Consider the following 13412-nt stretch of genomic DNA (forward strand, 5'->3'; position numbering starts at 1 on the left):
CTATAATTTGCTCTGTACCTGTTACATGAGAGAATCTGAACTGTGCAGTGTACACTGCTTTATCCTTTTATGGTTTACAATTACCCAGAAAAGTGAGTAAAATGCCCATTTTACAGATGTGGAGGCTGAGGTTCAGAGATACTGACCAGTCTCTCGGTTTATAAGGAAAACCATGGCTAACAGCCTCCAGAGCACAAGCCCTTTACAAAGGAGGGTTGGAGATTGCAGGCAGCTTTTACTCATCTATGCTGCCCACGCTTAACATGGAAAACTGAAAGCTGACCTTGTGTTCCTTTAAAAAATCTCCAAGGAAGTCGGCTGCAGAGACTTCATGGTAACTCATGAGAAACAAAATGCTTTTGTGGATTAACAACTGTCTTTATTCAAATGGAGTTTTTTGGGGGTTTTTTCTTCTTCTTAAAGACAAAAAAAAAAAATCTACCGCTGACACTCAACAAGAACCGTCGTAGAATGGACAAGTCTTCGGATCGCGCTGTGCAGATCCCTCAGCAAATTGTGACAGTATTATGGCACTTTGGCCTAAGCTGTTAAAGAGACGATGTAATGAACAGCTGCGGATTTCTGAGGCACAATTGTGTGACACAGGAAGCCCAAGTGTTGGCCATCCTCAACGAAGGCAGCTGCCGGGCTCCGGTTTGCTTCAGCAAACCCTCACCCCTCGCCTTCAACCAGGCTGGTGTCGTCAGCTGTCCGCCAGCTGCTGCCCGCGCCTCTCCGCCCCCGCGCGCCGGCCAAGGCCGAGGTGGCCCGGATCAGAGGCGCGCGCCCTCGGTGCATGTGACGGGGTGGGAGGGGGAGGTTTCTTCCTCCCCCGTCCCCAAGCCCCGCCTTCTCCAGAGAGGCTGCGGCTTCCCATTGCGCCACCACTGAAATGACCACCATGCCAGCCAATCAAGACGTGACTCATGAAGTAAGACCCGCCCCTTACTGGTCCTCAGGTTCCTTCCCGCTCACGCCGGAGTCACTTCCGAAGAGAGAACCGCCATGAAGAGAGAAGGGGGTGCCGCCCACCTCTGCTCCGACAGCCTCCCGGAGTCCCAGCAGCAAGACGGCAACCACGCACCCAACTTCTCCAGCCACGGCTCATGCCGCCGTCGCCAGCGGCGCCGACATGACAAGGCGCTGCATGCCCGCTAGGCCAGGTTTCCCCTCATCCCCAGCCCCGGGGTCGTCGCCCCCGCGCTGCCATCTGAGACCCGGTAGTACCGCCCATGCTGCAGCGGGAAAGAGAACAGAGAGTCCTGGGGACAGGTACCGTGCAGAGGGCTTGAGAAGGGGCCGGGTCGCGGGGGCAAGGGTGTGAGGGGAGGGCTGCAGACCGCCGCTCTTCCAGTTCCCGCCATCCTCCGCGAGCTCAGGCGTTGGCATTTCGGGGCCTGGCAAACCCCCGCCCCGCCTCCGCGCAGGGGCTTCTGGGAGTTGGAGTTTGCTTCTCTGTAGTTGGGCAGCTGCTCTTGATCTAGTGACCACCAGCCTGGACAGCTACGGAGAACCCGCCTTAGGTAGAAAGAAAGTGATTTTTTTCCTTTGCAAGAGTTTGACCCGGGACCCTAACTGCTTAATGCATATTTAGATCGTTTTCTGTACGTTGTCAGTTCTACTGATCCTAGTGGTTTAGTAATATAAACCTTTTCTATGTTGTGGATGAAATTATGTAACCTGTGATGAGGGAATCCCTTCCACGAATTACTTTGTAGTCCAGCGTGCACGCTAATTCATACTTAAAAGAACTTGCAGATTTGGAATGTGACGTGTTTTCTCTTTCAGTAACTTCACGCCTCTCCAAGAGGCTAATTTTTTTGTAAAGATTTTGTGGGAGCTATGTAATGAGATGGGGAGTTTCATCTAATGACATCCTCTGACAATAAAACATGTTTAAATTCCCTACGAACTTGGTACTGTCTTTTATTTTAAGTTAAATTGTAGTAAGTTTTAACAATATTCATGTTACCAATACTGTGGTACAGGCCCACAATGCCTTATCTTAACTCTGAAAGCCAGAAAGCTGTGAAAACCAAAACGTTTTCAGTAAGTTTGGCATCACATCTTACTGGGCAGCCAGATCTGACTAAAACTAATGTAAGGCTGTTTGTGGTCTTTATCCCATTAAGTGTGAATATTCATGTTTTGCTGGAGAAATGTCAGTGGATTTGATTACAGGTTGCAGCACCAGACCCCACTGGGGACTTTCCATAATACATCCAAGTTATCCCCTTCCTAAAATCTGATAAATTAAGAATTCTAAAACACATTTGGCCCCAGAAGGTTCAGATAAGGGTTTGTGAAACTGTTATAATTGTGTGTGTGTGTTTTTTTTAAGCCAGTTGTTAAATAAGCAGTGGACATTTGTGTGCGTATGAACTTAGAGAACCTACCTCTTGAAAGTTACATTCATGGTTATTTTACAGGTTTCTTGTATGTTTTACCCAAAATCATTTTTTCTCTTTCTGGTATATTAATCAAAAAGGAGTCTGAGGTCCAATATTTTAGGGAAGAGATACAGTGTTACATTTAGTAAAATGCATTTAGAATTATCTTGTTTGCAACAAATGAGCTGCTTCTGGGTCCCTTCCCATCTCTCCTCAATCAATAACAAGGTATCATCCTTCTTCCCTTTGCAGAACCTCCAACATTTACTCTGGTGGAGTTAATTTGCCTAGTATAATTTATGTAAACAAATGCATATATTCTTCCATAGCCCGTCACTCATATTCATCTCATAAGCACTTAGCTTTTATACCAACATCTCAAACAAGCTTGATGGACTTGGTAAACCAGTAAAGATGTGCATTGCTCTTCTAATGTGACCAGTAAAGTATACAAGAAGCTTAACCTTCAAGAAACTTGGATTGTTGGAATTTTCACTGAGCATTCCAACCTCATAGTGGATGAATGTTTAGGGAAATCAATAGTCTATAGCTTATTCTCTTTCAGTAAAATGATACATTTTAGCAAAATTTACCAGAAAGTTAATTTTTTGTTCAGCATATCATAACATCCCCTTTTTTGCAGCTGACAACTCTACAGTGAACAAATCAGAATACGAATTCTGGTAATGGATTCCTATTTCACTTTAGCATTATTGCCAATGTCAGAACTTGATTAGTTAAACCAGATAATGAAATCCAGTCTTTACGGTACAGAAATCCTTAAAAATTAATTTGGTTTTTGTTATTCTTGTTAACTTTCTTCCTTTTCTCCTTGTGTTTTTCCCAAGCAATGTGTTATTTTTGTAACTATCTTAAGGATTCTTTGATAAAAAATTAAGAATTTCAAACTAGTTGTGACAACTCATTCTAATTTCTGCTGTTACTTAGATTAACATCTTAATGTATAAAGAGGATAGCGTAAGTTTGGTATTTTTCTTTTCTGCCTTTGTCCAGCAAACTCCTCTTCAACTGATTCCCTAGATCAGCCAAATACCTGTATTGCCATTCTACCATCTACTGTTTTACTCTTGTTATGAGAATCTGTTCAAGTTTTACTCCATTTTTATAATCCCCATTATTCATTTGGCATACATCTATTGAGTTTTTTTTTAGCTTGTTATTCTAAATTTTAAAACGCAGCTGTGCTTAGATACTAAGTAATTATTTTGTATCAATGTCTGCAGAGAACAAGTAGGTTCATATGCTGATACCCAAGATGTTGCATTTTACCATGTAGCCGTGAACATTTCAGTCTTAAGAAGCACTCTGTACTAATTCCTTGGGTCTACACACCAGTCTTACCTATTTAAGTACTATAAATAATATAAACCTCAGTTGTAGTTTTATAAATGAACTCCTATAGGAAGTGATACGTTGTATTTTCTATTTTTTTAATGAACAGTTTAGCAAAGCATTGTTACCATTGTCAGAACTTTATTAAACCAAATAGTGAAATCCAGCCTTTATTTTATAAATCTTTCTCCATTTAATCTGAGTTATGAAGGTTTTAATATTTGCTTATATGATGCCATATTATGCTTTTATTTTCAGGAAGCAGTCAATTATAGATTTCTTCAAACCAGCTTCAAAACAAGGTATGTACACTGTTGATGCATTTTTTGTGGGCTATTTTGGGGGTGAGGAGAGAGACAGATTCAACTTTAAAACCTACTTTAAACTGTTTTAGTAAACGTAGTGTTCAAAATTGAAAATAAAATGAAGATGCAGTATTTTGTTTTACAAGGATAAACAAGTTCTAAATATGAAGAAAGTCTTTTTGCTGTTATGTTTTCTTACATTTAAAATATTCTAGTAAAAAAATTAATGTTCATAATACATACTATTTTGATTCTCTAATACAGTAATTTATAGAGCCATAGGGAGGTTATATGATGTACCAAAAGAGAGCTTTATGAAACTAAGGCTTTTAACAAATAAATCATGTCTTAATTTCTCCTATACTCCCCAATAAAGTGTGTATCATTATCCAAGTTGTTGGTTTGAAAATTTTTGTGGTAACATTAGTATAGTTTAATTTATATTTTAAACATTAATAATTTAGATAAATATTAAATATTTTACTAACATGCAATTTGTATGTGTTTTAATTGGCTATTTAGACAGACACATGTTGGATTCACCACAAAAATCAAACATCAGATATGGAGGAAGTAGATTGTCTATCACTGGGACAGAGCAGTTTGAAAGGAAACTATCCTCACCAAAAAAATCTAAACCCAAAAGGGTGCCACCAGAAAAGAGCCCTATTATAGAAGCTTTCATGAAAGGTGTTAAAGAGCACCATGAAGATCATGGTATACATGAGTCACGTCGGCCTTGTCTGTCACTAGCCTCCAAATATTTAGCCAAAGGAACAAATATCTATGTTCCTTCTTCATATCACTTGCCAAAGGAGATGAAGTCACTAAAGAAAAAACATCGATCCCCAGAGAGAAGGAAGTCATTATTCATTCATGAAAATAATGAGAAGAATGATAGAGATCGAGGCAAAACCAATGCAGACTCCAAAAAGCAGACCACAGTGGCAGAAGCTGACATCTTCAATAACAGCTCCAGAAGTCTTAGCAGCAGGAGCAGCCTGTCCAGGCACCACCCGGAAGAAAGCCCATTGGGAGCTAAATTCCAGTTGTCACTAGCTTCTTACTGCAGAGAACGAGAACTAAAGAGGTTGAGAAAGGAGCAAATGGAGCAGAGAATCAACTCCGAGAATTCTTTCTCAGAAGCAAGCAGTCTTTCCTTAAAATCTAGTATAGAAAGAAAATATAAACCAAGGCAGGAACAAAGGAAACAGAATGACATCATACCTGGAAAAAATAATCTGTCAAATGTGGTATGTGTAAGAATTATTGAATTAGCATTGCTACTGCTATGTCATATTTAGAATACTAAATTTAAAAATATTTAAGAGTTGTTACATCACATTGACATCTTTCCTGAAGGAAATACTTATGCACAGTTTGTGTAGAAGCTGGTTTCATTAGGTTTCCTCCAGTCGCCCTTCATCGAACTCAGTAAAGCAGTGTTTCTTATCCTTAGTTTTTTCAGACCGGGAACAAAGATCTTTTTTAGTCAGAAAAGTAAGCATTCTTTTTTTTTAAGGCAAGTATAGTCTTATTTATTTATGTGTAGACAGTCTTGCTCTGTCGCTCATGCTGGAGTGCTATGGCATGATCATGTCTCATTGCAGTCTCAAACTCCTGGGCTCAAATGATGCTCTCACCTCAGCTTCCCAAGTAGTCGAGACTCCAGGTACCTGCCACCATATTTGACTAATTTTTGTATTTTTTTGTAGAGACAGGTCTCCCTATACTGCCCAGGCTGGCCTTGAACCCCTGGCCTCAAGCGATCCTCCTGCTTCCTGTACTTTGGGAGGCCTAGGTGGAAGGATTGCTTGAGCTCAGGAGTTTGAGACCAGCCGGAGCCACATTATCGAGACCTTGGCTCTACTACAAATAAATAAATAAATAACCAGTGATGGTGGCATGTGCCTGTTGTCCTAGCTACTTAGGAGGCTAAGGTGGGAGGCTCGCTTGAGCCCAGGAGATCAAGGTTGCAGTGAGTTTGATCACACCATTGCACTCCAGCCTGGGTGACAGAGCAAGACCTTGTCTCAAAAATACAGTGTTCTAATATAATATTCTTGAATTATTGATATAAACGTAAATCAGCATTTTGAAAACTGACTTCATTTTTATGATATTTTTACATGTTTATGATACAAATGCCCTTAATTTTTATGACAAAAACCTTAAGATCTTTAAATATTTTATTATAGACATTAGGCTTTAACTCCAAATATGGGTGCTTGCCTTATTCAATCTAGAAATCTGTGTTTAAATGTTAGGAAGAATGCCTTCACATTCTTTACTGTCCCCAACACTTAATTAATTTTATCTCATTGTGCTCATAGGAAAATGGACATCTCTCAAGAAAAAGATCCTCTTCTGATTCATGGGAACCTACTTCAGGTAGAATCAAAATTAAATTTATGGATTTCTAAATAAATTTCCATTTTAATGGCACTGCTTTTTAAAACAAATTTGTTTAAATATGCAGTTCCCTTCTTGGGGATGAATTCAGTGTCTCATATTAATTAAGAGTTTGGTAAAATCATATTAAAAAAGACTAGTCCCTGAATCTAGTACTTATAATTTGGGTTTGTTTTTGAGACAGGGTCTTACTCTGTCACCCAGGCTGGGATGCAGTGGCATGATCACGACTCAACTGCAAGCCTTGACCTCCTGGCCTCGAATGAGTCTCCCACCTCAGCTTCCTGAGTAGCTGGGACTACAGATGTGGGCGACTATGCCTGGTTAATTTCTTGTATTTTTGTAGAGACGAGGTTTTGCCACGTTGCCCAGGCTGGTCTCAAACTCCTGAGCTCATGAGCCACCACACCTGACCTAGTGCATATAATTTGTAATCTGTCTTGAATCTTCTCTGCCTTCTTCAGGAGTTCCTAACAGTATGTTTCTTATACTGGTATTCAGTGTTTCCTTCTGAATCCTTGGCTACATCAGGAAACATAATATATTTTTTTTTTTTTTTTTTTTTTGAGACAGAGTCTCACTCTGTCGCCCAGGCTGGAGTGCAGTGGTGTAATTTGGCTCATTGCAAGCTCCGCCTCCCGGGTTCACACCATTCTCCTGCCTCAGCCTCCCAAATATCTGGGACTACAGGCGCCCACCACCATGCCCGACTAATTTTTTGTATTTTCAGTGGAGATGGGGTTTCACCACGTTAGCCAGGATGGTCTCGATCTCCTGACCTCGTGATCTGCCCACCTCGGCCTCCCAAAGTGCTGGGATTACAGGCATGAGCCACTGCACCGGGCCCCCAGGAAACATAATCTTATAATCTTGGAATTGTAGACTGAGTTATTGGTATTATGTTGAAGATGCTTTGTATAGGGTTGAGACTGTTACCATGATAAAAAGCAGTGTTCTCTAATATTTCAAATCCAAGGATCCCTTTTTAATATTAAATTTCAAGGATATCTACATGACATTAGTTTGTACTTTTAGCATTTATTGATTGAAAAAAATATAAAATAACAAGTCTGTTAATTCAGTACATTTTATCTTTTTTTAAAACTAGAAAATAGAAGATTAAAAAGGCAAACACTGCAGAAGTTTGCAACAAGAAATGAAAGGTCTCCACAACTAACAACAGTTAATAGTCTGGTGTATCCGATTTTTTTCCTGATGTGACTATACATTTTGAAAAACAAATTCCCACATTCAGTAAGATACATTGGACACGATAATAATAGCTGACTTTCATTGAGTGCTTACTGTGTGCTATGCCATTTTATGTGCTTCTAATTCATTTGAACCTCATAACTTTATATGGTGGTTTACTTTTAGAGATGGAAAAGCCAAAGTACAGAGAGACAGTTCTAATTCCTCCTTCAGGTTTCATCTACTCCTTCATTTTATTTATATTTTAGAGGTGCATTGCATTTTGACCAAGAACTCTCAACTGGTAAAATCAATCTTCAGCCAAGGCTGAAACCGTGTTTTACCATTATAGCAGGAACTTCTAGGATACAGGAATAAATCTAAAGTTTTGTGTGTTTTTTGTTTATTTAATTTTTATAATGTTGCTGATTTTATGACCAAATTTTAGTGAATTTTGACATTATTGTAGAAGAACAAGAATTTCTCAGCCAGGAGATTGCTTCTGCACTCACTGTATTGCACATTTTTAATACTAAATACATGATCACTTTGCACCAAAGTTAATGGAAGAACAAAATATTATTTTATATAAGGGGCTGCTGCTGGTAGTGTGGCTACCACATTATTCCTTTTCTTTTTTCTCTGACTTAAGATTTGAAAAAATCTTTTCATTACCTGGATTTGCAAATTTCATTCATGGTGGCTAAAGTAGTTTCATTTATATAATCCCACCTAGCAAAGTTTTTGAGTACTGCTTGGAAAAGATGCTTTCTACATATTTTCAGAGGCTGACTTATGATGGTTGCCTTCACTTACATTTTTATTACTAATATTTTTGCATGTGTTTCATAATCACTAATAATTATAGCATTATACTCTTAATAAATATACATTTATACTTCAATTGACTAACATCAACAGAATTTCAACATGTAAAGGACAAGGGGATATTTCAATCTAGATAGCATGAAGAATGCTTATTGTGTCTGATAGCAAAATTATTAAAAATCTAAGCCAGGCGCAGTGGTTCATGCCTGTAATCCCAGCACTTTGGGAGGCCAAGGCAGATGGATCACCTGAGGTCAGGAGTTCGAGACCAGCCTCCCAACATGGTGAAACCTCGTCTCTACTAAAATTACAAAAATTAGCTGGGCATGGTGCCCAAGCCTGTAATCCTAGCTACTCAGGAGGCCAAGGCAGGAAAATTGCTTGAACCTGGAAGGTGGAGGTGCAGTGAGCTGAGATGGTGCCACTGCACTCCAGCCTGGGTGTCAGAGCAGGACTCAATCTCGAAAAAAATAAATAAATAAAAATAAAAATCCAAATGATATGTCTTGTTCATCTTGTTAATACACTTAATCAATTGTCATGGTAATGTACATAATCACTCAATCATTAATCACATACAAGTTCAGGGATTTCAGAAGTAATGTTAGACTAGGCATTTAGCCCTTTGGTCTTCTAGAGCCCTGTCTTTTGGCTGAATTCTGAGGGGAAATTTAATCCATTGCTAGTACATTTCGTAACTGATTAATAACCAATCACCTATTAATGGCCTTTGGATTTTTCCTTTTTCTTGAGATGGAGTCTCACTGTCTCCTAGGCTGGAGTGCAGTGGTGAGATTGTAGCTCACTTGCAGCGCTGAACTCCTGGGCTCAAGCAATCCTCCTGCCTCAGCCTCCCAAAGTGCTGGGATTATGGGCGTGAGCCACCATGCCCAGCCTCCTTTTTTTCTTTTTACAAACTCAATCTCTCTCTTATATGAATATTTTATGTATTAGTATATTTGAAATATTTGAAAAACTGTAAAACAAATATTCTCTACAGGCTGACAAAGGATACGAAAAGAATTATGAACATTTTGCAATTAATCACCTGACCTGAAGAGCTTGCTAAAGGGGATCCTACCTGCAGTACCAATTCACTTTTCTCTAATTCTAGATGATGAAACCCCTTAATAAGCTGACTTGTCCTAAACATCTTCCACAAACAGTGTTTGTCTCCTCCTGGATCAACCCTGGATAATGCCTGAGCAAAGCAGGAATTTCTCCTCATTTCTAGCTATATTTAAATTATCTGACTTCTCTAGAAAAATGGAACAAAACTCAAACTGGCAGCTCTGTAGCTCATTTTTTGTAATCCCATACTTAAAAGTAAGATAATGAGTACCCCAAATCTTCTCTTTTGTTTAGTCATTTAATTTCTCATCCTGTTACCCCTGTCCTTTTTGTAAGACATTTAACCCCAGAAAACTGAATAGGATGGAATGATTTCCTCAGGTAATGGGAGATATCTGTAAAAGAGCAGAGATAAGGGCATTTGTTAATTAGTTAATTTAATTTTTATAAATTGAATTTTTCAGATTATATATTGATCAAGCTATCCAAATAATAATTGCCTCTCAAGTTTGGTTTTGGCGGGTTTATTTTATTTTATTTACTCATTTTGATACAAGGTCTTACTCTGGTGCCCAGGCTGGAGTGCAATGGCACAATTACAGCTCACTGTAGCCTCACGGGGCTCAAGCAGTCCTCCCACCTGAGCCTCCAAGTAGGTGGGACTACAGGCACATGCCACTGCACCCGGCTAATTTTTGTATTTTTTGTGGAGACTATTTCACCATGTTGCCTAGGCTGGTCTCAAACTCCTGAGCTCAAGTGATCCTCCCAAAGTGCTGGGATTACAGGCATGAGCCACTAGACATGGCCAAAAGATAAGAAATTTTCTAAGTAGAGAAGGGATTGATGGGGTTGTACTTTTCGCAGAGGCAGGGTTTCACCTGAGCTCACGAACTCCCGCCTTGGCCTCCCAAAGTTGTGATATTACAGGCATGAGCCACTGTGCCCAGCCATTTTAGGTTTTTAAAGCAAACTCTTGGGGAATGGAGACATCTGTCCATGTGCAGAAAATTTGATTTAGGGAAATCTGGTTTGGGGAATACTGATTGCACAAATAGTGAATTTTTTGTGTTTTTTTTTGTTGTTGTTTTGTTTTTTTGAGTTGGAGTCTTGCTTTGGTACCTAGGCTGGTCTTGAACTCCTGGGCTCAAGTTATCTTCCCACCTCAGCCTCCTGAGTAGCTGGGACTATATAGGCACACACCACTGCACCAGGTTAAAGTGAAATTTTTTTTTTTTTTTTTTTTTGAAACGGAGTCTTGCTCTGTTGCCCAGACTGGCGTGCAGTGGTGCTGTCTTGGCTCAGTGCAACCACCACCTCCCAGGTTCAAGCGATTCTCCTGTCTTGGCCTCCCAAGTAGCTGGGAGTACAGGCACGCACCACCATGCCTGGCTAATTTTTGTGTTTTCAGTAGAGACAGGGTTTCACCATGTTGGCCAGGCTGGTCTCAAACTCCTGACCTCAAGTGATCTGCCCACTCCGGCCTCCCAAAATATTGGGATTACAGGTGTGACCCACCGCAGTCAGCCCACAATATGAATTTTTAAAAACTGGTTCATTCAAATGTATGTGGTTATTAAAGTACTTCTGGATGGGGCTATAATAAATATAGCTTATATTAGTTTCCTAGGGCTGCCATAACAAAGTGCCAAAACCAGGGTGGCTTAAAACAACAGAAATTATTGTTTCACAGTTCTGGAAGCTAGAAGTTTGAAATCAGGATATCAATAGGGCCATAATGTCTCTGGCAACTCTAGGGGAGAATACTTCCTTACCTCGTCTAGCTTCTGGTGTTTGCCTGCAGTCTTTGGCATTTCTTGACTTACAGCTGCATCACTCCAGTCACATAGCATCTTTTCCTTGTGTATTTTCACCTTGTATTCCCTCTGTGCATGTCTGTCTTTGTCTCCAAAGACAAAGACACCTTTTGTAAGTACACCAGTCATACTGCATTGGGACACAGCATGATTTTTTTTTTTTAATGAGAAATTAACATTTATCTGCCTTCAAGTGTTTATCCTATACATGTTTTAAGATACTATACATTTAAATGTAGAAGTGTTACATTTCTGCAACCAGGTAGTCCTAGGTCTAAAAGAATTTCCAAAAGTACCTATGGCATCCTTAACTTGGTACAAATATGCAGTTGTTTGTTTTAGGGAGTGGCATCTTTAATTCTGTTAAGGTGGTAAACTTTTCATAGCTTTGGAATGAAAATGAGCATTTGTCATTAGCTTTAAATTTCTTGGACACCAGTATTTATCCAGTTGATAAGTAACTCTTTTTCTGCATTCCATATATGGTGACTAATCTCAGCCTTAATACTTAGAATTTTAAACCTTTCATTAGGGTGTTCTAGACACTGAATAAACTTTACTAAAGTTGGAAAGTATATTTTTCACTAATCTAACAAAAATTAAATTTTAGCAGGCTCTAAGCAGAATAAATTCCCTGAAAAAAGAAAAAGGAATTCTGTGGACTCAGATCTGAAAAGCACAAGAGAATCTATGATACCAAAAGCAAGAGAGTCCTTCCTTGAGAAGCGTCCTGATGGACCACATCAGAAAGAAAAATTTATAAAACATATTGCACTGAAGACACCTGGTGATGTGTTGCGCTTAGAAGATATATCCAAGGAACCGAATGATGAAACTGATGGCTCTTCTGCAGGCTTGGCACCTTCAAATTCTGGCAGTTCTGGCCACCATTCTACCAGGAATAGTGGCCAAATCCGAGTGGCAGGTACCAAGGAGACTAAGATGCAGAAACCCCACTTACCTTTATCTCAGGAAAAGTCTGCAATTAAAAAAGCTAGCAACCTTCAGAAAAATAAAACCGCTAGCTCCATGACAAAGGAGAAGGAGACAAAACTACCTTTACTTTCCCGTGTTCCAAGTGCTGGTTCCTCTCTAGTACCATTAAATGCTAAAAATTGTGCTCTTCCAGTTTCTAAAAAAGATAAAGAGCGTTCCTCATCTAAAGAATGTTCTGGGCATTCTACAGAATCCACCAAACACAAGGAACACAAAGCAAAGACTAATAAGGCCGATTCTAATGTATCTTCAGGGAAAATTTCTGGGGGACCTTTGCGCTCAGAATATAGCACTCCTACAAAGTCTCCCCCTGCTGCTTTGGAAGTTGTGCCATGTATCCCAAGCCCTGCAGCACCTTCAGATAAAGCCCCTTCAGAAAGAGAGAGTTCAGGAAATTCCAATGCAGGTAGCAGTGCACTGAAAAGAAAACTAAGGGGTGATTTTGATAGTGATGAAGAAAGTTTAGGTTACAACCTAGACAGTGATGAGGAAGAGGAAACATTAAAGTCACTGGAAGAAATAATGGCTTTGAACTTCAATCAGACTCCTGCAACTACAGGAAAGCCTCCTGCTCTTTCCAAGGGGCTTAGATCTCAGTCATCAGACTATACAGTAAGTAGCTCTGTGACATTTATCTTTACTTGAAGAGGGAAAGATGATTGATTAGTGAAAGGGGTGGATTATTGGAACTTACTTTAAAATTTAGTATTTATTATAACTCATAATTGTACTGAAAATGGAATAATTCTTGTTTGGTAAATGAGTTTCCATATCTTTAGTTTTATTACTGTAAGTCAGTGGTCTCCAAACTCTTTTGATCACACACACTTCTATTAGTAAAAACAATTTTTGAGCATGTACTCCAACATATATGTATACCTTTAGATTATATATATGTACCACTATAATACTGTGTACTTTCTAAAGCATATGCAAAAACAGAATTTAAAAGGAAGAAGAAGAGAAAAATAAGTATTTTCCTGTAGAAGTGACGTAGAAGTTACTATAGACTAAGTTCTACTGGAGTCTCTATAGAAGTTCCATATAAA

At 39.3% G+C, this 13412-nt stretch overlaps 1 protein-coding gene across 4 annotated transcripts in view; it reads left to right on the plus strand.

Moving 5' to 3' along the window:
• Positions 1-367: 367 nt before the first annotated feature.
• Positions 368-13412, plus strand: part of SLF2 (SMC5-SMC6 complex localization factor 2) — a 52760-nt gene continuing 39715 nt past the window's right edge. The window contains exons 1-5 of one of the 4 annotated variants that reach the window (XM_019034578.4): positions 368-1272; positions 4002-4045; positions 4571-5301; positions 6382-6439; positions 11981-12975. In XM_019034578.4, the coding sequence (XP_018890123.3) occupies positions 1133-1272; positions 4002-4045; positions 4571-5301; positions 6382-6439; positions 11981-12975 (1968 nt within the window). In that variant the 5' untranslated portion in view covers positions 368-1132. Of the gene's footprint in view, positions 1273-1321; positions 1524-4001; positions 4046-4570; positions 5302-6381; positions 6440-11977; positions 12976-13412 lie in introns of those variants that run through there. The other 3 variants (XM_019034577.4, XM_019034576.4, XM_055352754.2) reach the window with 3 other exon arrangements.

Source organism: Gorilla gorilla, chromosome 8 (genome assembly GCF_029281585.2).
Source record: "Gorilla gorilla gorilla isolate KB3781 chromosome 8, NHGRI_mGorGor1-v2.1_pri, whole genome shotgun sequence".
Lineage (NCBI taxonomy): Eukaryota > Metazoa > Chordata > Mammalia > Primates > Hominidae > Gorilla > Gorilla gorilla.